Source organism: Plasmodium fragile (assembly GCF_000956335.1).
Source record: "Plasmodium fragile strain nilgiri unplaced genomic scaffold supercont1.31, whole genome shotgun sequence".
In the NCBI taxonomy this organism is placed as follows: domain Eukaryota; phylum Apicomplexa; class Aconoidasida; order Haemosporida; family Plasmodiidae; genus Plasmodium; species Plasmodium fragile.
In genome coordinates, this window is record NW_012192611.1 from 215,531 (window position 1) to 238,725 (window position 23,195).

The 23,195-nt window shown below is 36.9% G+C and overlaps 2 protein-coding genes across 2 annotated transcripts; one reads left to right on the plus strand and one right to left on the minus strand.

Annotated features, from left to right (window-relative positions):
• Positions 1–915: 915 nt before the first annotated feature.
• On the plus strand, positions 916–3,777 carry AK88_02971 (uncharacterized protein; the record flags this gene model as incomplete). The annotated part of the gene is made up of 1 exon (XM_012480594.1): positions 916–3,777. One exon carries the CDS (start codon positions 916–918, stop codon positions 3,775–3,777), a length of 2,862 nt encoding a protein of 953 aa, XP_012336017.1.
• Positions 3,778–4,669: 892 nt separating this feature from the next.
• On the minus strand, positions 4,670–20,824 carry AK88_02972 (uncharacterized protein; the record flags this gene model as incomplete). The annotated part of the gene is made up of 1 exon (XM_012480595.1): positions 4,670–20,824. The coding sequence occupies one exon, from the start codon at positions 20,822–20,824 to the stop codon at positions 4,670–4,672; it is 16,155 nt and encodes a 5,384-aa protein (XP_012336018.1).
• Positions 20,825–23,195: the final 2,371 nt, after the last annotated feature.

Consider the following 23,195-nt stretch of genomic DNA (forward strand, 5'->3'; position numbering starts at 1 on the left):
ACTCTTTTGCTGATTTTCATTTTAAATAAATTTGTTGCCACAATTTTCTTTTTCTTACCCTTTTTAGGACGTTTTTTTTTTCTACGTTTAAAAGTAGTTCCCTATTGCAAGTTGCCTGATGATTATTTTTTTTTTTTTAACAACTGCATTTGGGAGAACCATCACGCCCCATTACTTATGGATTGTATTTTCCCACGGATATGAATCCAGTGCGAAAAATAGAAACATATAAACTAAACAGAGCAAAAAAGGACCACCCATTTTGTGCCCCATTTGAGAATTCCCTCTTTGACGTTGAAGACTTAACCCCCCGTTTTTTCTTTTTTAAGCCCCATTTGGTTAACCAATTTAATGCTTTTTTATCTTGATTGGAGGGAGACTCTGCATTTCCTTCCATTCCGTTGAGTTTTTTTTTTTTGTTTCTCACCCCTCTGCTGGCCGCGACAAGAAATTCCCCACGGGAAAAAAAAAAGTCCTATCCCTTTGGGTCACTGCATTAAGACCATCCCTCATACAAACCGGGTGAAGAAGATTGGACGCGCTGGATTTTTGAATCAAGTGAATCTTCTAATACATTTGTTACTGGAGTGAAATCTGGCAAAGCCTCCTTACGTCTTTCACCGTAGATAAGAAGTAAAAGAATCTACACGCAAAGCCGAAGAGACAGCAACAAAAAAAAAGGCGTATTTCGTCCTCACCAATGTGGACAAAATGATGCGCTCCATTTAGCCACACGTTAGGTGCGCACATACAGCTCAGGTGTATACCACGAATAGGGGATGCACCATTTAAGGGGGCCAAAGTGGAAAAGGATAAACCATTTGCCCCGCTAATTAGGGGAGGAAGCACCCAAAGGATAATCTCCGTTTTGTTTTGTTTTTTAACGCCCATTTATTCATCCTTATCGCGTAAAAAATGAACACGAATGAGTGGAACACCATTGACAACACCCACTATGGGAAGCAGAAGCTGAGTAGCATGTTGTGGAGCGGAGAAGATGTGCTGCGGGATGGTGTAGCATGTTCAGGGCACCTCGGGCTGATTGCCGTTTTGCGGAACAAAGACAAAGTCGACGTTTACAAAAAGGAAGATAATTTAAAAATCTACACCAACATTGGAAGGCTAATATCCAGCTGCAAATTAAATTCGGATGGGTTAATCTGCTTTGGCTGGAACAAAAACAATGATCTGGTTTTTCTATTTAAGGATAACATCGTGAGGGTATACTCCTGCTTTTGCGAAAAAATTTTTGTTTTTTCTCTCGATGAGAGTATAAAAAATGAAGGGATTTTGTACGGATCTATTTGTGAGGAAGGAATAATTATAATCACAGAGCGATTGAATGTTTTTGTCAATTATTACTTTAATGGAAATAATTGTGTTAGATATCCCTCTGTGGACTTGAAGGGGAAGCCAAATTGTGTATGCTCCGTGGAAGAGGAACACGTGAAGGATGAACTCAACATCGAACACAACTACTTTGATAGCAGACCCAATAATGACCTGCTCAGGCTGAATATTAAAAATTATATTACCAACCCATTTGATAGTAAGAAGGATAATGAGAGTGAGGGGGTGAAGACAAAGAATAATACACTCACGGAATGTAGTGAAAATTATAATGATGATTATGGATGTAGTGATAACATGTCGGTGTCGTCCAACAACGGGGGGGTAAAGAAAAAAGCAAAAAGAACTCTCATGAAAATATCTGCTTACGATTTGAATAAAAAGGAAGACACAAAAAAAATCTCAAAGAATAATGCTACTTCGAAGAAGAAGAAAGAAGAAACAGAGTTGAACATACACCTCATAATTTGCCTATGCAACGGTGGGTTTGTGCTGATGAATAAACATCGCTCAAAATTTTACGACACAGATAGTTTATCGCCCTATGTGAATATGTGTCTTTCCAAGTCGGGCACCATTTTAGCCTTTCTCTCAGATAGCGGGGTCATCAAAATATTTTTAACAAAAAATTTAAATAAATGCATAGAGGAAACAATTTTGGATGGAAAAAAAAGTATCAAGCAGATCGTGTGGTGTGGAGATGACTGTCTAGCTGTGTACACGCCGATGATAACACCATCGAACTATATTCAACATATGCTTTTTGTTGGGGGACCAAAAAATCAATGGATTCCCTACCAGTACAGAAGCGATTTATTTCTTATAGGAGATATCTATGGGGTAAAAATTATAAGCAAAGAGAATTGTGAATACATTAGCCGCATTAGAAAATCCACATTCAACATTTTCAGCATCGGTAGCTGCACACCATCTGCAATGCTTTTTTATTCATATGAAAAGTACAAGAATGGGAACATTTGTTTGGATGATGAGATAAGAGCTTTTAATAATAATCTTCATGTAGCCATTGATGAATGTTTAAATGCAGCTACACATGAATATAGCGAAAGCGTTATTAATCTGCTTCTTCAAACCTCTCAATTTGGAAAAAACTTTATGAAATCCAATTATGATTGCAAGAAGTTTTTATTAACTTGTTTATACTTGCGCATTTGTATGAATGTTCGAAGACCGCCATTGGATATTTTCCTCACAGCCTCAGAATTACAATACATAAGCATTCCATCCTTTGTGAAATATATTGCTAAAAGGAAAGAGTACCTTCTGGCTTATCGCATTTGTGAATATGCAGGTATTAAAACGGACAGAATATTGATCGAATGGTGTAAGGAAAAAATTGAAAAGTCCATCGAATTGACAGATGAACAACTGTGTACAGCGATAACGGGCAAAATTGGGAACAAGAAAAATATGGATTATTCTTACATTGCGTTCGTTGCTGCGAAATGCTTGAGGCCACAATTAGCAACCATCATCATTCAATATGAAGAAAATAAAAAGAAACAAATTGATATGCTGCTGAAATTAGCTAACTACGGATTAGCTATGGAAAAGGCCATCCTTTCCAAAGACATCGAATTGGTCTACATGTGCATTGTAAATATTTTAAATCAAGAAAAGGTGAATTCAAATGGAGAAAGGGAGTTGTCTACCCTCATTGATGTTTTTAACAAAAATGCTCAGGCAGCTAGTTGCTTCTATACTTATTGCAAAAAGACAAAACAGTACAATCTGTTAAAGGAATATTACGAAAAGAGTGGGCAACATTCCAAGGCCGCTTTTGTCACTTTGGATTTGGCCCTTTCGAAAAAAAATTTAGATCAAAAAAAAACCTGGCTGGCATATGCAGCTGGCTTTTTAACCACCGACCAAATGAATAGCCACATAAAATTTGTCCACAAGTCCTTGATGAATAATATCGACTTATTGAATTACCAAAAGGAATTAGAAATTAAATATAATAAAAAATCTGTTATAGGGTATCCGCATAAAATCCAGGGACTATCTTTGATGAGTACAGTAGAGTATACCTTATCCGTTGGGGAATTTTTGGACGCAGATCATATTTTTAAAAAATTTAAAATTACTGAACCGAAATTTTGGAGATGCAAAATACATACACTTGCTAAAAATAAATATTTTGATGAATTGTACAATTTTGCAAATTATCGAGTGTCACCAATAGGAATGGATTATTTCATCGAATGTGCTTATGAGTATGGCTCCCTTCCCCTAACCATCAAACTAATACAAAAAATTAAGGACCTAAATTTGCAACACACATGGTTCACCAAGCTGAACATGCAGAGCGAGGCCGATAGTGTGCTAGAAGAAATCAAGGCGCAAAAAATGACCACCACCTCTTTCCTTCAAACAATTTCGGACGCCATATCGAACATACGCTAGAACACGTCGGGGGGGATAGGGGTTACACGATTGCCGTTTTTCCGCTTGCTAGTGTGGACGTACCGACTGATAACAAAATTAACAGCTTAGAGGAGAAGTTCTTTGCCCGCTCTTCTACCTGCACAACAGTCCACGTCGTTTGGGGCACATATTTGTGTTGATGTGTACTTGCGTGAACACGTCTACATTTGCGCTCTCTTTATTTATTATTTTTTTTTTTGTTCTCGCTGAAGAAACTAATTTTTATGTTTTCCAAATTTTTTTAACTCTTTTTAAAAGGTGCGTCTCCGCATTTGGCGCCTCTCTGCGTTCCCTTCTAACGCGTTCTTCGCAAAAGGAGCGACAAAAATGGACTCGGCACGACCCGTGGGACGAAACCATTTGGATCAAATGTTTTTGACGAGTTTCTTAAATGGGAAAAATAAAAAAAATATATATGGAGTTGCTAGTTGGACGATCGAACCGCAATCGCACACATGAGTAGCATAGGTGCGGAAATAAGCAGTTGTACACAGACAAGGAGATGAATATGGGTACACACAAGAAAATGGTGTACGCACTGACAATAAAACAGGTATGCATGCAACCACGTGGTGTTTTTAAAAGGCAGACAGGGGCTCATCGGGAGGTGGCCCCAACCCGGAATATGCTCAAAAACTTCAAAATATATGAAACCATTTTTGACAGTACATAAATGGGGAAAACGGGTGCGGCAACAAATTTGCAACCATGGGGTCAAACATACTGTCCTTCGTGATGGCAAACGAACTTGACAGTGAGTCGACCATTGGACAGGCGCATTCCCCTGCTGCACCGCGTTTCGCACGCGAAGTGCGCAGACACGAAAAAAGAAAAAAAAAAAAATTCACAAATTAACAAATTTTAACAAATGTTAACAAATTTTTAACTGGAGAAGCTGAAGTTTTTCCCTGAGGATGCTTTTCGACTTAAGGACGGACTGAAAAATATTTTCACAGTCCATTTTGGAAAGGTTAAAATGTCCAATCATGCTATCCAACTCTACATTTGCGTCTTGGTTCCCCGCCCTTAACTTTAAAAGAGTTAAAATTTCCACATAGAGGCTATTTGTGGGATCGGCAAAAAACAAAATTTCACTTATAATAAAAAGAACACTTTTGAATAAATTAATATAAATAAATAAGCTACTTTGGACGTAAGCCATATTATTCAAATTGACAATTTCTTGGACATTATTTTTAAGTTCAATTTGAGCTCCTTTTTTTGAAATACTTTCAAAATGGTATTCCTTTATTTGATACTTTAACGAAACAATGGTTTTCGTTTTTTCCGAAATGTCGTCCTTCAAGTTATGTATTTCGTCTTTGAGCTTTTCGATAAATTCTTTTAAATTTTCTTCTTTAAAATTTTCCAACATGTTGAAATTGGTATCCTTGTCATTTAAGTTACTTATGAAAAGGTCTTCCCTCTCTTTGTAATACCTGCAGCTATCCTTTAGTATTCCATTTTGCATTTGTAAAAATTCCAAGTCAAGCGTGATTTCGTAATTCTCCTTCATGCAGTTGCTTAACTGTTCCCGTATTTCATTCATGCTTGTTATGAGTTGTTCTTTATTTTCTTCCTCCGTTTGTAAATTTTCCTTCACATGTTCATTTTCCTTTTTCAAGAGTTCACACAATTTCTTGTAGTACACATTTGTGGTTTCTTCCTTGCTGAATTCATTTACTAATTCGTCGTGTGTGGATTTGTAAAAATCTAAAGTGGAGCTAATATTTTTGATGTCATTTCTGTAGGTAGCCACTTGGCTTTTCAGTTTGGTTATTTCTTCATTGAGAATATTTATTTCGATTTTATACTTTTCGTTTTCCTTTTTGAGTTGTAAAATTTTGTTGAAGTTTTCAGAATTTTCTTCCACGTACATATCGACACATTCATTTACGGTCTTATTTTGTGCATCCAGTTTTTTTTGTTTCTCCTCCAATTCCTTTTCCAATATGTTGAGTCTACTTTCGCAGAGCATTAAATTACGTTTTGTGCCTTGTGTGTACTTGAGTTCCTTTTTTAAAAATTCACACTTCTCCACCAATTCGTTGTTTTCCCCCTTTAGCAGTTCCACTTGGTCCTCCGCAACTTTCAGTTTGTCATTCAGTGCATCCATTTTTAAATTCATTTCCTCCAGCTTGACTTCGTTTTCATCGTAAAAGTTGTACATCTCCTGAGAGTTCAATTCGGACAGACGCTTCTTCCTGCTTAAGTCGAAGTGGTCGCTTTGTTTGAAGGCCTCTTCGTCCTCAATGAAGCGACTGTTGTTTCCCACTTCGCGGAAGCTCTCTCCCTTTTTTTCCGAACCCTCAACGAAGGAGAAGCGCGCGTTGCAGCTCTTCCTTTTTATAAAGCTTCTAAGCGTGGGCGATAAATTCACATTATTAATATCGAACAAGTTATTTTCATCAATGTTATTGCATAGCAATTTTATTTGGTCTTTCAAAAATTGAATATATCGTTGGTTCTGTTCCAGCATGTCATTTTTATCCTCTACATCTTGCTGGTGCTTAATGATGATATAATCCTTGTTGGTAATTTCCTTGTTTAAATCTTCAATATATTTGTTCATTTTCCAAATTTCTTCATTTTTTTTAATTAACTCTTCATTCTTTTTGCTCATTTCTTCCATGTGTAGGATTTTTTCTTGTTCGATTATTGTTATTCCGTCTTCGTCTAGAAGCTCTGCCGTTTTGTCCCCACTTTTGGTGCTGCTTCTTTTGTTTGTATTACCTACTTGCTTCCCACCGTGATGGGTACTGTCATTGTGATAGAGAAGTCTCTTATGGCAATTGATAATTTCTTCGATCTCTTCATCCTCATTTTCGAAGATGGCCACAATTTTCTCCCTTATGTCTACTATATTGAAATCTTTGTTAAAGCATATGTCTATCATTTGTATGCACTTTGTTTTGTATCTGCCGGTTTCCTCCAACATTTTTTCCTTTTCGATAATGGCATCGTTTAGTTCTATTTCTCTTCTGTTCAGGGCCAAGTCGTTGCTATTAATGATATCCTCCAACTGTTCCTTTTTATCCTTCAATGCGTTAAAATTGTTTTTAAAAATTTCTATCTCTTCGTTCAATATGTTATTATCATTTTCTAATTTCCTGATGATGATGAGCAGCTCCTTTTTATTTATTTCCTCGCACGAATCGCTCGCATGTGCATCCTTTTTCCTGCCATTTCTGCTAGTGATTTTTGTGCTGCTGGAAGTGCCCTGGTGGCTGTCCTTATTTCGTGCATCATCGGGGCGGTCTTCGTCGCCCCCCTCAACCTTTTTAATGAGCATTTCGTTAAACTCCTTCAACTCATTGATGACTTGATTTTTCGATTCGAGATCGCTTTCCAAGTGTTCTATAACTTGGGATTTATCTTCCATTTGGTTTTTCAAGTAGGTATTTTCCTCCGTCAATTCTATTACCCTCCTTTTGTTTCTCACATTTTCATTGTTCAGTTCGTTTAAGTTTTGGGCAGCCTGATCAAGGGACGTATTTAGGTAACTCAAGTCCGTTTTGAGGAATTCGTTCATTTGTTTAGCCTTTGTACTGTGTTCATTCTTTTCCATTAACTGCTCTCTCAAGTTCTTCACCTCGTATTCCTGTTCCTCGATAAATGCTAATTTGTCATTGTAATCTCCATTTAACTTTTCATACAGTTGCTTCAGTTCGTCGTTTTGTGTCTGGAGCAATTCGTTTTTTTCAGACTCTTTTGACAGGAGAATGTTTATATTATCCATCTCTTTGACGCTTTTTAGAAAATCGTTAGACAAGGAATTAAATTTCTTTTTCATCACTTTAAGGCTCTTTCTCAATTCTGCTTTCTCGTTGCACTTTTTACACACCTTTTTAATTTCATTTGTGATGTTGTTAACGACATTGTTAAAGCTGAAATCGAGGACGTTTATCTTTTTACTCAAAGTGTGCCACTCTTCCTTTTTGAGTAAATGGCAAATATCGTCACACACATTTTCGAAATTGGTAAAGTCACTATCGATTGCTCTCAGGATGTACTCCACGTTATCCACCAATGAATCATTCTCATGTTGGAGGGAATGAATATTCTCGCTCATGTACAAAGCACTGTTGGAATTGCTCAAACCGCTGTCCTTCTTCGAGTTTTTCCTCTCCAAAACACTCAATTTTAATGTTCCCCTATTGTTAGATGCGTTCTTTTTTATTATATCAAAAAGGTATTCTTTAATTTGAGAAATTTGCCTAAAGAATTGATTTTCCAAAAATACTTTATTCAATATTTTTCTGTACAAAATTGATTCTTCTAAAATGATGAGGACCTGCTCGTATGAGACATGGTTGTCATTTACAAACTCATTCAGTTTGATAAGGAAGTGCAGGTTGTCTTCAAATATGTGCACTTTGCTTGAAATTTCATCTATAAGCGATTTGTACTCTTTTATAACTTCTTCCTTTTTGCTGTTTTCCACGGTGTACTGAGCCAGTTTATCCTTCAACGACTCGATAACTGCGTTCTTTTCGTTCAATGCATGAAGGTGTTTCTCTTCCAAGTCGTGGGCATCCACCCGGTTCCTTGATTGATCTAGGGACTGGTCTAATGAGCGGCGTTGTTGGGGACCCAATTTACCATTCATTTCTCCTCTTACTTCACTTTCCCTTTCGTTCCCCTCCTCATAATCCAACACTTGCCCTCCAAAGTGCAACTTCCTTTTCGCTTTGGAGGACAACAGGCAGTACATCTGTTCACCCTCCTGTACCTTTACCTCGTACGCCCGTTTAAGCTCAGCGTACCTGTCTTCACCTTGTCTTAGCTTCTCCTCGCTAACCTTCTTTTCCTCGTTCATGTCCTCTATGTTAGAGAGCAATATATCAATGTCTGCTCTCATGTCTCTATTTGCCTCTTGGAGCTCACTGTTCACACTGTGCAGATGTTCATTTTTCTCCTTCAATTTCAGCATTACCTCATGGGCATCCTCCAAATTGTCCTTAAGCTTTTTGATGTCTTCCCCGTCATCTATAATTTTATCAATCGACTTTCTTGTAATATTTAGCTTTTCCTTATTCAGTTGGTTAATTTCTTTTTCGTAGTTGGAGATGATACCATTAAGTTGCTCGATTTTCTTTTCATTTTCGTTATTTTTTTCTTGTAAAATATTTCTCTTATTATCCATCAGGCTCATTTCGTACGAGGTTTCCATCAGCTTCTGTTGCAGTTCTAAAATTGTGTTATTTTTTTCATTGAGTTGTTCCTCCGATTCTTTTAGAGATTTCAAAAAATTCGAGTCATCATTTTTATATTTCTCCAACTCCTCGTCCAGATTTCTTCTATTCATTTGTTCTACCGCCACAAGTTCCTTTAATTTTTCTAACTCAATTTTGTAAATTTCTTTTTCTTTTTTCTCAATTTCGAGAGTTTTTTTGTATATCTCCATGTCTTTCTCCCTATTCATTAAATCGTTTTTCAAATGTTTTATTTTTTTTTTAAATTCCTTAAAGTAGGTCGTATACTCGAGTGAGTCCAAATTTAGGCTTCCATTTTCATTGTCCACATTGTCCATCTCAATTATTCTTCTTAGAGACGTGGAGTTGCTCAAATTGTTTGTCGAGGGTGTGTTTAAAAAACTTTCATTGTTGTTAATGTCTAGTAATTCTACAATGTTGTGATTTTTCAATTTCTCGTATATTTTTTTTAATTTTGTTTCCTTTATTTTTATGTCGTTCTGGGCGCTGTACAGCTTTTCAAACTTCATCATTAGATCATTTTTCAGTTCCTCCATGTGTATCTTCTCGTTGTTTAGTTGTTCCACCCTGGTCGTCAGCTCATTCGTTTGCTTCATCACGTCGTTCTCTTTATTGGAGAGTTCGTTAGCCCTCTTCATCATTTCTTCTCCATTTCTAATCTGCTCGTTTTCCTTATCATGTAGATTTTTTTCCCGCCTCTCTATCTCTTCCATTCGACGTTTCGTGTGGCTCAACTCATCATGCCGTTTGTCCAGTTCATTCATAAGTCCGTTCAGCTCCTTTGCAGAGGCACTTCTCTTCTCGTGCAGCGTGTCCAGCTCCTGCTTAACCATCCTCACTTCGTTTTCTAGCCCGTCTTTTTCGAAAAGAATTTTATTCATTTCCTCTTGCAATCTTAGAATTTCCTTCTCCCTCTCCAAAACAGCATCGTCATCATCGTGACTGCCCCTGCGTTGTTCTTTTCGCTTCATCTGTGCGTTAATAAAATTTTCATAAAGGCTCACCATGACATCTTTGAGGAACACGAAATGGTTCGTCTTCGTCTTGGTGGTAAGTTCGTTCGTCAAGTGTTCAATGTCACTTGCATCCGATTCGACGTAAGTCATAATTACATGGTGCACTACTTTCGCGTCCTCATTGAGGAATTGCATATCCGTCTCATAGCGCTGTATGTTCTTTTCAAGATCTATAATGTAGAGATTTTTTTCTTCTAGTTGTGCTTTGAGGATGATTAAGTCTTTATCCATTTCCTTTATTGCAATTTCGATTAGAGCATATTTCTTATCTTTTTTTTCATTTTCCTCTTCGATTTTTTTTATGTAGCATTTTAAATTGTTTGCTTCTTCTTCGTAATCTTCAATTTTTTTTTCACTGTCGAATTTGAGTTTATTGTAACTTACGAAGGAGTTCTTCAGATCGATCCGTAGTTCATTCAATTTTTGATAATGCTGATTAGTTTGTATTTGGCTTTTTCTTTTTAATTCATTAATAATTTCGTTTTTCTTCAAAATTTGTTCATTGCTTCCTGGAAAGCTTTGTCGTCTCTTCTCTGAAACGCTACTACTACGTTTGCTTCTCGTTTCTGGAGCTTCATACTGCATTGTATTCTCTTCTTCTTCCTTTATGTAACTCTCTAATTTGTTCCTCAAGTCTGTAACTTCATTTTCTTTTTCTTCCAAGGTGCTATGTATCACATTGATTTCTTCCTTAGAGTCTTTTAGGAGATTATTCAGTGTGTTCATTTCGTTGTTCAAATTGGCTAGCTGTAATTCTAGCTCTGCGGTATACTTGCTATTTTTGCTTTTTTCATTTTTTAAAAAATCAATTTGATTCTTCAAATCGTCCAGCATGTCTACATTATCTTTGATTATATTTTCCTTCTTTTCAAGTTCCAGACTTAGGGATTTTTTTACCTCATCTGCCTTATCCTGAAGTTGGGTATTTATTAGCTCCAATTTTTTGATAATAAATTCTTTATCGTTCATTTCTAATTCTTTTAACTTTTCCATTTTGTCTTTTTCGTTTTTTAGCAGTTCTAGTTTTGCCTTCGTTTCGTCCAGCGTATTAAGGGAGACGTTATACTCGTTTAGCAGTTCTTCATATCCATTTTGGAATTTCAAAAACATTTGTTCGTTTTGTATGTCTGCCTGGTTGGTGGGGCCACTTCCATGAACCGTCTCCTCTAGCCTTTTGTTTAAGTCCGTTTTTCGCTTCAGCTCATTTTCGTAAGCATACTTCAAATTGTTAATTATTTCCTCCTTGCCATCCAATCGCATCTTTAGGCTGTCCATGGCGTCTTTGTAATTATTTACTTCCTCTTCCTTTTCGCTCAATCGGGTGAGAAGTCCGTTAAGAAGGTTGCCCCGGTCATTGTCACGTATTTCGCTGCGGTGTTCGGTTGGTAGTCCCCTCTGCGGAGCACCCCACTCGTCCCCCTTCCTGCAGTCCTCTGTCAAAATGTTGTTAATGTCTTTTTTGATTAATACTATGAACTCTTCGAGTTCTTTATTTTTCAGAAAATCCCTATTCAGCGTCTCAACAGCATTTACGTGCTTGCTCAGGGCGATCAACTCATCTACTGTGAGGAAAACACTGCGCGATTGTCTCTCCTTTGAGGTCATTTTTTCTGAGCCTCTGACCACACTTTTGGAGACTTCTCCGTCCTGTTCATCATTTTGGCTTCTGTTCTCTGCTAATTTGAATTCAATTTTCTTTTCTTTCACAAAATGTTTCAAGTCGTTGTACTCCTTAAGCAAAGCGTCGTACTTGTCGCTGAGCTCGTCATTGCGTTTTTGATAATTCTCACAATGGTTCTCCAACTCGGAATTTTTTTTTTCAATGGCGAGAATAATTGCCTCATATTCATTTATGACGTGTCCGTTGTATTGCTCTCTATTATTTTGAGGCGTATCTCTATCAAGTTTCCCCTGCTCATCGCCCAAAATGTGTGCGCTTCGTCGTGCGAGTTGCTCATGTTTGAACTTTTCCTGATCGTATTGTTTCTTTTCGTTCAACTGGATCGTCAAGTCCTTAATTTCTTTGTCCATTTTGGTAATGACCTCTTTGAGGGTGTCATTTTCAGCAGCCACTTTATCACTGGTTGTTAGTAACTTGGAATTGTTCCTCACCAGTTCTTCATACTCGTCAAGTAAGATATGAATTTTTTGTAAATTTCTTTCCGTGCTGTCTTCATCCTGTTTGGACAAATCATCACTGGTGAAATGTTTCAAATTTAGCACCTTCTCTATCCTCATTTGAGTCTCCTGATGGTGTTTATTTATCTCATTCTGTGTATTCAGATCAGACATCAACTTTTCGTTTTTAGAAACTTCCTCGTTAAGTCTGCTAATCAAATTGCCATTCAGTCTGGTAAACTTTTCAACATTGTCCGCATTTTCATTCATCACTTGCGTCACTTTTTTCTTCAACTCAAGTTCATCACTTTGGAGATTCTTATTCTGTGTGGAGTAGTTAAAGATCTCCTTGCTTAATTCCTCAATAAGATTCTTTTGATTATCAGCCAGGAGACATTTCTTGTGGTAATCTTCCTTCAATTTTATAATACACTTGTAGAATTTTTGCAGTTCAAATCTGTTAATGATTATATCGTCTTCTCGTGTATTACTCGTATCATTGTAGGCAGTGAAAAAGTTTACAATTATTTTGGAGCTAACACTCTTGTTATCATCCTCCAGGGTGTTCTGACTTGGGGTACTTATTCTGGAGTAGCCACCCTCCTTGAAATTTTCGAAATTTTCTTCAATAATCATTAAATTCGTGGACTTAATTTTTTTCAGTTCCGATTTGAAGTATTCATAATTGAAGTTCTTTTCGCTGAAAATTTCTATGAACCCTTTGATTTTGTCATTTAAGTAGTACAGGTAATTTTTGGCTCTCTTATTTGTTTCCTCGTATTGGCTCCTTTTATTAAGCATGATACTATACTGATCGATTTTGTTCTTCAAATTATATATCTCCAATTTCAAATGTTCGTTTTCTTCCTTTTCAAGTTTGTTTTCTTTCATCAAAATTTCGTAATTCCTCAAACTCTTTATGTCTTCAATTTTTAGGTCACTTCCCCGTTTATCTGCCTCAGTAATCATTTTTATTAACACCTTATTGTCGCTAAATATGTTTTCGTTGAGTTGCTCCAATTCATTAATCTTTTCCTTAAGGGCACGATTTTCGTCTTCCAAGTGACTGATTTCATTCTTCCGATTATGTATAATGACTCCCTTTTGAAGGTGTTCCCCGACCTGACTTAATCGCTCTGTGTCTTGGCGCTCCGTGTCCTGGCTCTTCGTGTGATCATACTGGTTAAAGATACTCTTTTTGGACTCCTTTCCATACGACTCACCTCCCGGGCTGTGCCCTCTAGATAAGGGATGGTTGGAATGCCTACTATGAGAGAAATTCTTACCCACTGCGCTTTGATTCGAACGGACAAGGGACACGGGCAGGTTATTCAACTCCTCAGACACTTTAAGATATTTCATGTAGAGATCAAATTTTTCCTTGTCTAGATCTACTAACTTGATGTTGTACTGCTCATTCTGTTTAACCAACTGGTTGACATTTTCGATCAGTGAATTATTCTGTTCATTCAATTTTTCATTACCCTTTCTGAGTTCATTGATTTCCTTGTGCAGAAGGGATTCTACTTTGAGCTTCTCATCATGCATTCTCTTTAATTCTTCATACTTGTTTAGTAAATTTTCCTTCTCCTTTAAAAGTTCCGCGATAATGTCATCATAATTTTTTAGTCTCGTAAGTAGTGCACTATCTTGATTTTTCTCCATCTCGTATTTCCCCTGCTTCTCTTTCTCAAAGGTGTTATAAAGATCGTTATACTTATTTTGAAATGTGCCATATTTCGTTTTCAAATTTTCTACAACATTTTTTAGCTCTTCTTTTTCTACAATGTGTGCCTTAATATCATCGTTTAAATTCTTCACAATTTCATCCAACTCTTTCAATTTGCAGTCCTTCTTGAATAGGTCATCTGTGAAGGCGAGAAATTCCTTCTCCAATTTTAGGCTCTTCGAATACTCCACTTCGATTTGTTGTTGGTCCTCTTTCCTCTTCTGCACCAATCCTTCAATTTGTTCATTTTTTTTATCCAATTCAGTTTCCATTTTGTAGTACTCCTCGTCGCACTCCTTTTGTTTATCCAATATGTGTATGATTTCTTTTTGCAAGCTATCAATTATGTCTTCATAGCTATCTGCCTTCTTTTTCAGATATACATTTTTATTCTTAACAATGTTTAATTCGTTGTTCATTGTTTCTACCTCAAATTTGAGGAACTTGTTTTCTGCCACAAACATGTAATCATTTTGCGCTCCATCCTTTTCTCCTCCATACTCACTTTTTTTCTTCATTTCGTTTATGCTATTTTGCAGGTTCATCAAACTGTTTATGTGTTGATTTAGATATTTATTTTCTTCTTTCAGCTTTTCATTTTCGCATTTTAGGAGTAGCATATTTTTTTTTTTCATATGGTCATTTTTCCCTTGACTTTTTCTTATGTCTGCGCTGAGCTTTTTGTAATTGACCGAGAGTGAGTCTGCTTCTTCGCTGAAGGGGCTATACATTCGGCTGTCGTGGTTCCTTTGCCTGTTCATGTTTAAGTGGTCTTCTTCATTTTGTCTTAGCCTTTTTTTTAAATCACTTATGAGATCTCTATCTTCCTTGAGTTTTTCTTTAAAGTTGTTGTATTTCCTCTCTGCGTTTTCCAGCTTGGACTCGAAGACCCTTTTCTTAAAAATCAGAAGACGCACGCATTTGAGAAATTCGCTCATGTAACTGGATATTTCGTTCGTGTCGGAAGGGTTAAGGTTGGCAAGTTCGCTCTGGAGTGAATGAATCAAGGGGGAGTCCTCCACGTGGGCGCTATGTTGTACGCTATGAAGTACGTCCTCACTAGGGGTGATACCCAGGTAATCGCCCTCACCTGCTCCGCCCCCGCTCAACTCCTTCTCGATGTACTTCTTGTAATAAATAATGCGCGAGCACATTTTGTAGTACACGCCTAATGTCCGATTGTATTCGCTAATTATGGCATTTTTCTCAGACTCCTTGTTGTCGTTCTCTGCCTTCTTCATATCCAAATCGTTTAGAAGTTCCGCCTTCTCCTCCACCTCCTGTTTGAAAAAATCGACCTGTTTCTGCAGAACTTCGTTTCGAACCATTAACTTATTCTTGACATCCGTCAGCTCGTAGAGCTCCATCGATAGCTCTTTGCACTCATCACTTCGAAGGGCGAGGAGTTCGTTGGCTGCGCATAGTTCCGAGTTCAGTTGGTTGGTGTCTTTCTCAAAATTTTTTATTTTGTCATTATAGGTAACTATTTCATTGTTCATTTTTCTAATAATATCATCTCTCCTTTCGATTATTCTTTGCATCTCCACGTTTTTCCTTTCATCGATGGAGGACCTGTCTTTCAATTTTCTCAACTCCTGTTTCATGGCGTCATTTTCTTCCTTCAAAAAGAGGCTATATTTTTTAAGTTCGATCATTTTGTTCATATTATTTCTTTGACTATTGGCTAGGGTTGGCCCCATATTTCCGTTATTGTTAAAAATGCACATGGTGGAATTGACAAGGTCATTAAAATCTAGCTCTTCCTGCTCCTTCTCTTTGGCAATGCCGAGGTCCTCCTCAGTGAATATCTTATGCTGCAATTCCGACCTTTCCATTTCATTCAGTTTGACATCACCAAAAACAGCTTTCCTCAAATTGTTCTCCAATTCTTCTATAATAGAATCTTTGCTCTTTTTAATGTCATTAAGGATGAATATTTCTTCATTGAGCTGTTCCTTTTCGTCTTTCAGTTTGAGGAGCAATGATTCGTGTTCGTGTATTTTTGTTTCACACACTTTAACATCCTCACTTAGTGCCACAATATTCTTTTCCTTTTCTTCATTGATAAGTTTTTCTTTCTTCAAATCGATACACAATTTTTCATTGTCCTTGATGAGCTCATCAATTTTATTCTCCAAATCCTGCACTAGCATTTTCATACTTGTGTTTTTATCCAAAAGAACTTTGTACTCCAGCATTTGCAACTCCAAGTCTGAAACCATTTTCAGTTGATTTTTCACAGAATCCTGTATTTCTTTATTTTTAATTTTTAAGTGATCAATTTCATCCACGTATTTTTTCTTCTCTAATTCGTGGTCCAATTTTAGCATATTAACTTCTTCCTCTTTCCTAATAGCGTACTTGTGTGCTTCCTTAATTTCTTGAATAAAGTTTTGCTCATTTTCTTTCAAAATATCATTAAACCGTTTTTCTTCATCAAGAATTTCCCTCAGTTTTTCTATCTCTTTCTCATAGGCGTACTTTTCCTGCTTCAAACTATCTACTGTTCCTTTTAGTTTTTCAATTTCATCGTCCAAATTGTGAATAACCTTATTGATGCTCGCTATGTCTTCTTTCAGGTAATCATTTTCCTTTTTGAGGAAATCAATTTGTTTTTCCTGTTCTGATTCGATTTCCCTAAGTTTTTCCTTCAGATGAATTTTGGCGCCTTCTAAATTTTTTACTTCATTGGTAAGGAAGGTACATTTCATATGTACTTCATTATATTCGACATTTTTTTCTTCCAACTCTTTTACAAGTGTGTGTATTTCTTGGTTCTTTTTTTTTACGTCTTCAGACAGGATAAGACAATCTTCCACCCGCTCATCTCTCTCCAGCAGGATGCTCTTCATGTTGCTTTCGTACTGTTCATACAGTTCGTTATTTTCGTTCATCTTCATTTTTAGTTTGTTCTCCAGATCCTTAATTCGGTTGACCATGTCGTTTTTCTCTTCTTCATATTTGAGATTAAATTCGCTCAATGCATCCACCGTTTTGACAATATCGTCCACGGTGTCTACGAATTTATCCCTATGATGCAGCTGAAAATTTAGTATATGCTTTTTATAGCTGGGATCATTATATTCGAACCCTTCATATAGTTCATTGAATTTTTTCACTTCACTCATTTCGAAGCTTTCGCATAATTCGATAAAGGTTTTGTTGAACCCTTGAACTCTTTGCTTCAAATTTTTGTAAAAGTATTCCTTCCTTTTTAGTGACTCGTTTATGCTATAGAGGAAGTAATCTCTATTTAGGATTTGTTCCTTTAACAGGTTTAGATTAACTTCCTTTTCGCTGATTTCCTTCCTCAGCTTAACAGTGGCGTCGTTAATTTTGTTCAACTCATTATGGGCTTCCTTCAAATTTATTTCATATTTGTAGGTAGCTGACTTTAGGTAGAACATTTCATTCTCGGTGTTTTTCTGTATTAACTCCAACTCATCAATTTTGGACAGTCTCAATTTTAACTCAGTCTGCATGCTCTCCAATTTTTTTCTATACAATTCGATGTCTTCCTTATACTTGGCATTTAAATTATCTAGGGATACATTATCCTTCGTGAGGATGTCATTTTTTTCCTTTTCCTCCTTGTATTTTATTTCCATTTTTTTTAAGTGTTCATCAAATTCTTTAATTTTACTTTCCTTCTTTTTCATGTATTCTACTAACTCGTTACATTCGTTAAAAATTTCCTGTGTCTTCTTTTCGTGCATCTTCATTTCGTCCTGTGTTTCGCTATATTTTTCAAATAGGAGGTTGTAATTTTTTTCTATATTAACTAGCTTTTCCGTCCTTTCTTTAATCTGCGTAATGAGCGAATCGTGTTCGTTCAGCAGGTTTTCATACTTTATATTGGTGCCATTCAGCTCCTTCTCATTCTCAATCAATTTTTTTTGCATGATTAATGTTTCTTTCACTTTCGAATCGTATTTTCTTCTAATGTAGTTAAGATCGTTAATCATTTTGGAAGTTTGAAATAAGGAAAAATGTTTCGTCTTTCTCTTCTTTTTTTTCTTCTCGTCCTCTGATACATTTATTACTCTCGAGTCGGTGCTGTTTGGGATGGAGTAAAAGGTATCTAGACCTTTGGCGTTTCTCGGCTGAATTGCCAAGGAGTGCAGATCGGCACTGCCTGTATCTTTCAGGAAAAACATGGCGCCGTCTTCCGCCTCCTTACACGCCTTCTTATACTTGTTCACATTAATCTTAAAGTTATTACAAATAGAGAATCTGTGCATTCGTATTTTCATGTATCTCTTGGCGTACTTTCTCTCGTTCCTATCTGTGCGGTGTGTTGTTCTCACCGGGGACTCTCTTTCTCCTACCACGTTTTCATTTTCTGAGACTTTAGGAACTTTGGTCGACCTACTGTAAAAGCTATGCTTACCGTCGACACTGGTGTTGTTGAGACTCTTTTTGGATTTCCCCACAGAAGACACCATCAACTGCGTGTTTGTGTTGTCGTTATCTGAGAGGAGATCCTCATGGGAATTATTTTCAGAAGAAGATATAAAAAAAGAGTTGTTAATATCATTTTTTTTGTTTTCCTTGTCAATTCTTTTTACACTTATTACTAAATCTTTCATAGTGCCCATCATTTTGTTAAATGTTCTTTTGAGCTCTTTCCCTTTTCGTTTATTTTGTCTCAGTAATAATTTATATTTTAGCTTTTCCTTTTTTTCATACTCCAGATAAAACAGCGACTTTTCTGCATCTGCTTTCAAGTACATACAATCGTTTTTAAGTTTCACATTTTCGCTAGACACGGTTTGAAGTTTCTCAAAAATCTCTTCATTTTCCTTAATGAGGAGTAAATTTTCGTCTGTCAGCTTGGTTACTCTTAACCCTAGTTGTTCTCTGTCCTCATAGGTGTTCTTCTTAGGTTGCATATATTTGAAGGCGCTTTTATATATTGTTCCATTTGTTTCTTCCTTGTCTTCGTTCACAGAATGCTGATCACTTCGCTCATCGTTCTGAGTCGTCGATTTTTCATTCACATACGAGTTGTCATCTACCACTAGGGCTGCGCTGATAAGGCGGTTATTACTTGGGCTAGCTTTCTCCTTCCCACCAGGATGGTTCATACTTAAGGAGGCTTCTTTCTTTAGGAAGATTACTTCGTTCCTCAGATGATCATTTTCGTGTTGTAGTTCATTCAGCCGCTCCACGAGCTTCACATTCTCATAGTCCATTTTGTCCTTTTCCTGCTTTAACCGTCCATTATACTCGTGAAAGATAGCCATTTCAGCTTCTTTCTTTTGCAGTTTCTCACCCAATTCAGCTACTTTCTGTTGGTAATATTTTATATTATCATGAAAATTTTGAATTCTAAATTCGGACAATTCTAGGATGACTTGATTATCTTTGCTTTTTTTTTCTGCTTGATTTATCTTTTCGGTGAGCTCTTCTATGATGTAATTTTTCTCCTTCACCTCCAGTTCCAGTTTGGAGCAGATATCCTTCAAATCAAAGCACAGGTCTTTAATTTTGGAGGACTCGCTTTCTTTGTATTCCGTTTTTCTGTTCTTCATCAGTTCGTCGTTAAGTTTATCAATCGTTTTTTCAAGTTCCATATTTCTGCTCTCCAATTCTATAATTTTTATATCCTTATCTTTAATATCATTTTTGATTAACTTCATATGATCAATGTCCATGGTTACAGTGTTCCTTCTACCTTTTGCTCTATTATCATTTTCCAATTCGGTCCCCTTGGAATGATCCCTTTCCATGTCTGCATTTATCCCATTAACCAGAATCATCAGGTTTCTGTTTTTTTCCTGCAAGTCTTTGACTAACTCTTCTAAATTTTTATACTCTGTATTGAGAAGACAATACTTCTCATATGAATGTTCTATATAAGTGATGTAATTGTCAATATACTTGGTGAGAATTTCTTTATCCTTGTTCTGTGTCGAGATATGGCTTTTCAAATTATTAATTTCTTTTTTCTGATTGAAAATAATATTATCATACCTTTCGTTGAGTAAACAATTCTCGTTCTTTTCGTGAAGAAATTTACTATATAGCTCGTCGTACTCCGAGTTGAGAAGCATATATTTTTTCTCCTGTTTATGGAGATCTATTTGGTACGTCAAGTTAATTTTACTTATACAATCTTTGAGGTAAAGACAGTACATCTCATCTGAAATGAATTTTTTCAAAAAGTGGGTATTTTCCTTCTCCAGGGAGTAAATTAATTTATCTTTTTCGAGTAGACTCCTCTGATCATACACAATAATTTTGTGTAAAGCATTGTAGAGCACTGATATTTTTAAAAGATACTTTTTACACGTTGAATCGTCTAAATTATTTTCCGCATTAAAAATATTTTGCATTATAAAACTGTTTTCATTATTTTTGTAATAATCTACTTCTTCCTTTAGGAAATATATTTTCTTTTCAATGGCATTGTTTGTTTTTTTTAATTGTTCATATTTTTTATTTAACACTTTCAATTCTTCGTTCCTTTTTTCCATTTCGGCATAGCCATCATTGATCTGCTTCTCCTTTAAAGCTGCATCCCTCTCTTCCTCTTCCTTCCGTGTTAGGATATTTTCTAAATCTCTAATCTTCCTATCCTTTTCTTGATTCATTTGGCTCTCCTCCTTGTACAGCTTCTCAATTATTTCCGCCTTTTTCAATTCCTCTTCCTTGAACAGGATTTCGTCCTTTAAACAATTTAACATAATTACGTTTTTGTCCAGCTCCTCCTGTAGCCTCTTTATGTCCTTTACAGACTCCTCCTTGTAGTTATTGAACTCCAATTGCAACATTTTTTTCTCGTCCGCTATCTCACTCAACAGAGTGGAAGTTTTCAGCGAAACTAAATTCATTTTTTCCGTGTCTTCATGGTGTCTCCTTTTTAGTTCTCCATTTTCCACGAGTGCATTTTTCAGCTCCGTTTTGAGCTTAACAACTTCGTTTACGATGTTATTGTGTTCCATTTTGTTCTCATTTTTCGGGGCAATGCGAGCGTCATGGTTTGGGCCTGCTGCTACAGCTCCCACAGCTGCTCTTGGGTGGGGCTCCTGTCGCGATCAGCGCGGCCGTGCCGACGCAACTACGGTTAGCAGGTTTTGTGTAAGAGACAACTGTCTCACTTATGATGTCTTCTGTCCCACTCCTCGCGCGGCAGTTCGTCGTGTCCTTTTCCCCCTTAATAATTTACAACAGGGAAAAGGATTCGATGGGGGTGTTTACTGGGACGAGGGGGATATTGTTACACTTGTTTTCACGCTCTGGTCGTGTGTTTCTGGGCATGGTTTGGTCCCCTCTCGGAACGCACCTGAGTATCGATGTGTATGTGGTAACGTACCGATATGCACATGCGTCCTGGAGTGGCGGATGGAGCGCCTTCGTCAGTCATACGAATCACATCCTTGGCAACGCTGTCCAAGGCATGTCCGCGCGTGTGCACCAGCAAAAAATAGTACACACATGCACAAACCCTTTTAACAAACGAATTGTTGCATCCCGCTACCGTCCCAATCTGCTCGTCTGCGTTTTACACTTACGAATGAATTGGGCAGCGCGGACGGAGGTAAGTACATACATACATGTGCATGGCAATACGTGTTTGTATTTAAAAACAATTTTCAAACTCCTGGCGTGCCGGAATACACATCACGGAAATGATGTATGCCTTGGGTGTATATAACTTCGAACAGGTATTCCCCGCTCAGGGTAAAATTTTTAACTTTTACACTTAGGCGCAGAACTCACGCAATTCGAAGGTATATAATAATGTTATATGTACAAACTTGCTTGGGGTAGTCTGCTTCAGCACATTGCATTCTTACTCACAAATGCTAGCGCTTTTTTTCTGTTAAAAAGAAATACTCCAAACAGGAATATTTTTTCGCCGGGCATTACGTTCGTAAACTTGCGGGGAAATTATTCCTCACATGAGTTGCGTTGGCAAGCACCTATTCACAGGTACATACCTTATTGTGCATTTTGTGTACACGATACTATGGGGAGAAATTTTCCGCGCAAATTTCGCGTAGGGCCTAACACATAAACATACACATGCGCACATGGGACTAAAGTCACTAATTTTGCGCTTTTCAAATGTAGCATTTTTTTTTATCTCACAAATGAGAATCAAATTAATGAACGCATTTTTACATTCATTTTAAACATGCTTTTTTACGATATTTTTTTTTTTTTTTTTTTTTCAGGCATACATGCTTTATTTGTAACTACATATCGTTATAATTTTAAAAAAAAAGAAAAATGGAAAATTAGAGGAACTGCGATCTTCGGACATTCCCCTTTCCCAATTGTTTTTTTTTTTTTTTTTTCCCCCATTAGCGCATCCTTACACATGTAAAAATTGTCAAAATGGGCAAGGTCGAATTCGTAAGAAGGTATAAGTCCCAATTGTTTTTTTTTTTTTTTTGTTCTTTGTGAACATATGATAATGATGCATGAAGGAGTTTTTATATATTCACATGTATGAAATTATGGTAACGGTTTACAAATACTGATTCGTTCTTTCCCACTCTAAACATTTTAAAACCTCCTACCTACTGGCGTACACCCCTCGCGTTCATTTCCTGTGCATACTGTGTAAATCCCTGTTGTATGCTTCTTCCCTTTTTTACTTAATTTTACCGATAGGGGATAATCCTTTTTTTAGCTGGACACACTGCCTCCCTTTTGTTCGTTGGACAAAGTGGGCAATTATTCACCACCAGAAATGTGCACTACAGTCGTAAAGTTGCAACGCGTCCAAGGCAGGGAGACTACCACAGTGTGTTCAGCCATAACGGTGTATACATTTTTTTTAATTTCATTTTGCCGGTTTACATATGGGGTATATTAATCTTCACATATGCCCCTCGTTCAATTCCTTGCAATTTTATGTTTAACGTTTAACGTTTTTTTTTTTTCTCCTTTTTGCACACTGTGTTATGTGGCAGCAAGGAGCGTTTACAAAATGAGGTGGAAAAGAAGCTACGATAGGGGCACGGTGTTTACGTTTTCCCCAGGTGCTTCATCTCACCAACATCACGTGTTTAAGGAGGAAACGTGAAAAGAAAAATTCTCAAATTTCGGGTGCATGCCCGGAGGTGTAATGCAGAGAAAGGGCAGCAACGTGGATTACGAAAACTTTCTGTTTGACTAGCACCCTTTTATGTGAGCACTGGACACAGGGTCTTCGCCAAATGCGTAGTGCTTATACATCTGCCGGATTATCCCATATCTGCGTGGAAGCAGTGGAAGACGGGCAGGACATCGCCCATTTCGCATGCCCACCCGCTGATGTGTTAAGCAATCAGTTTAAAATAAAAAAATATACACACCATTGTG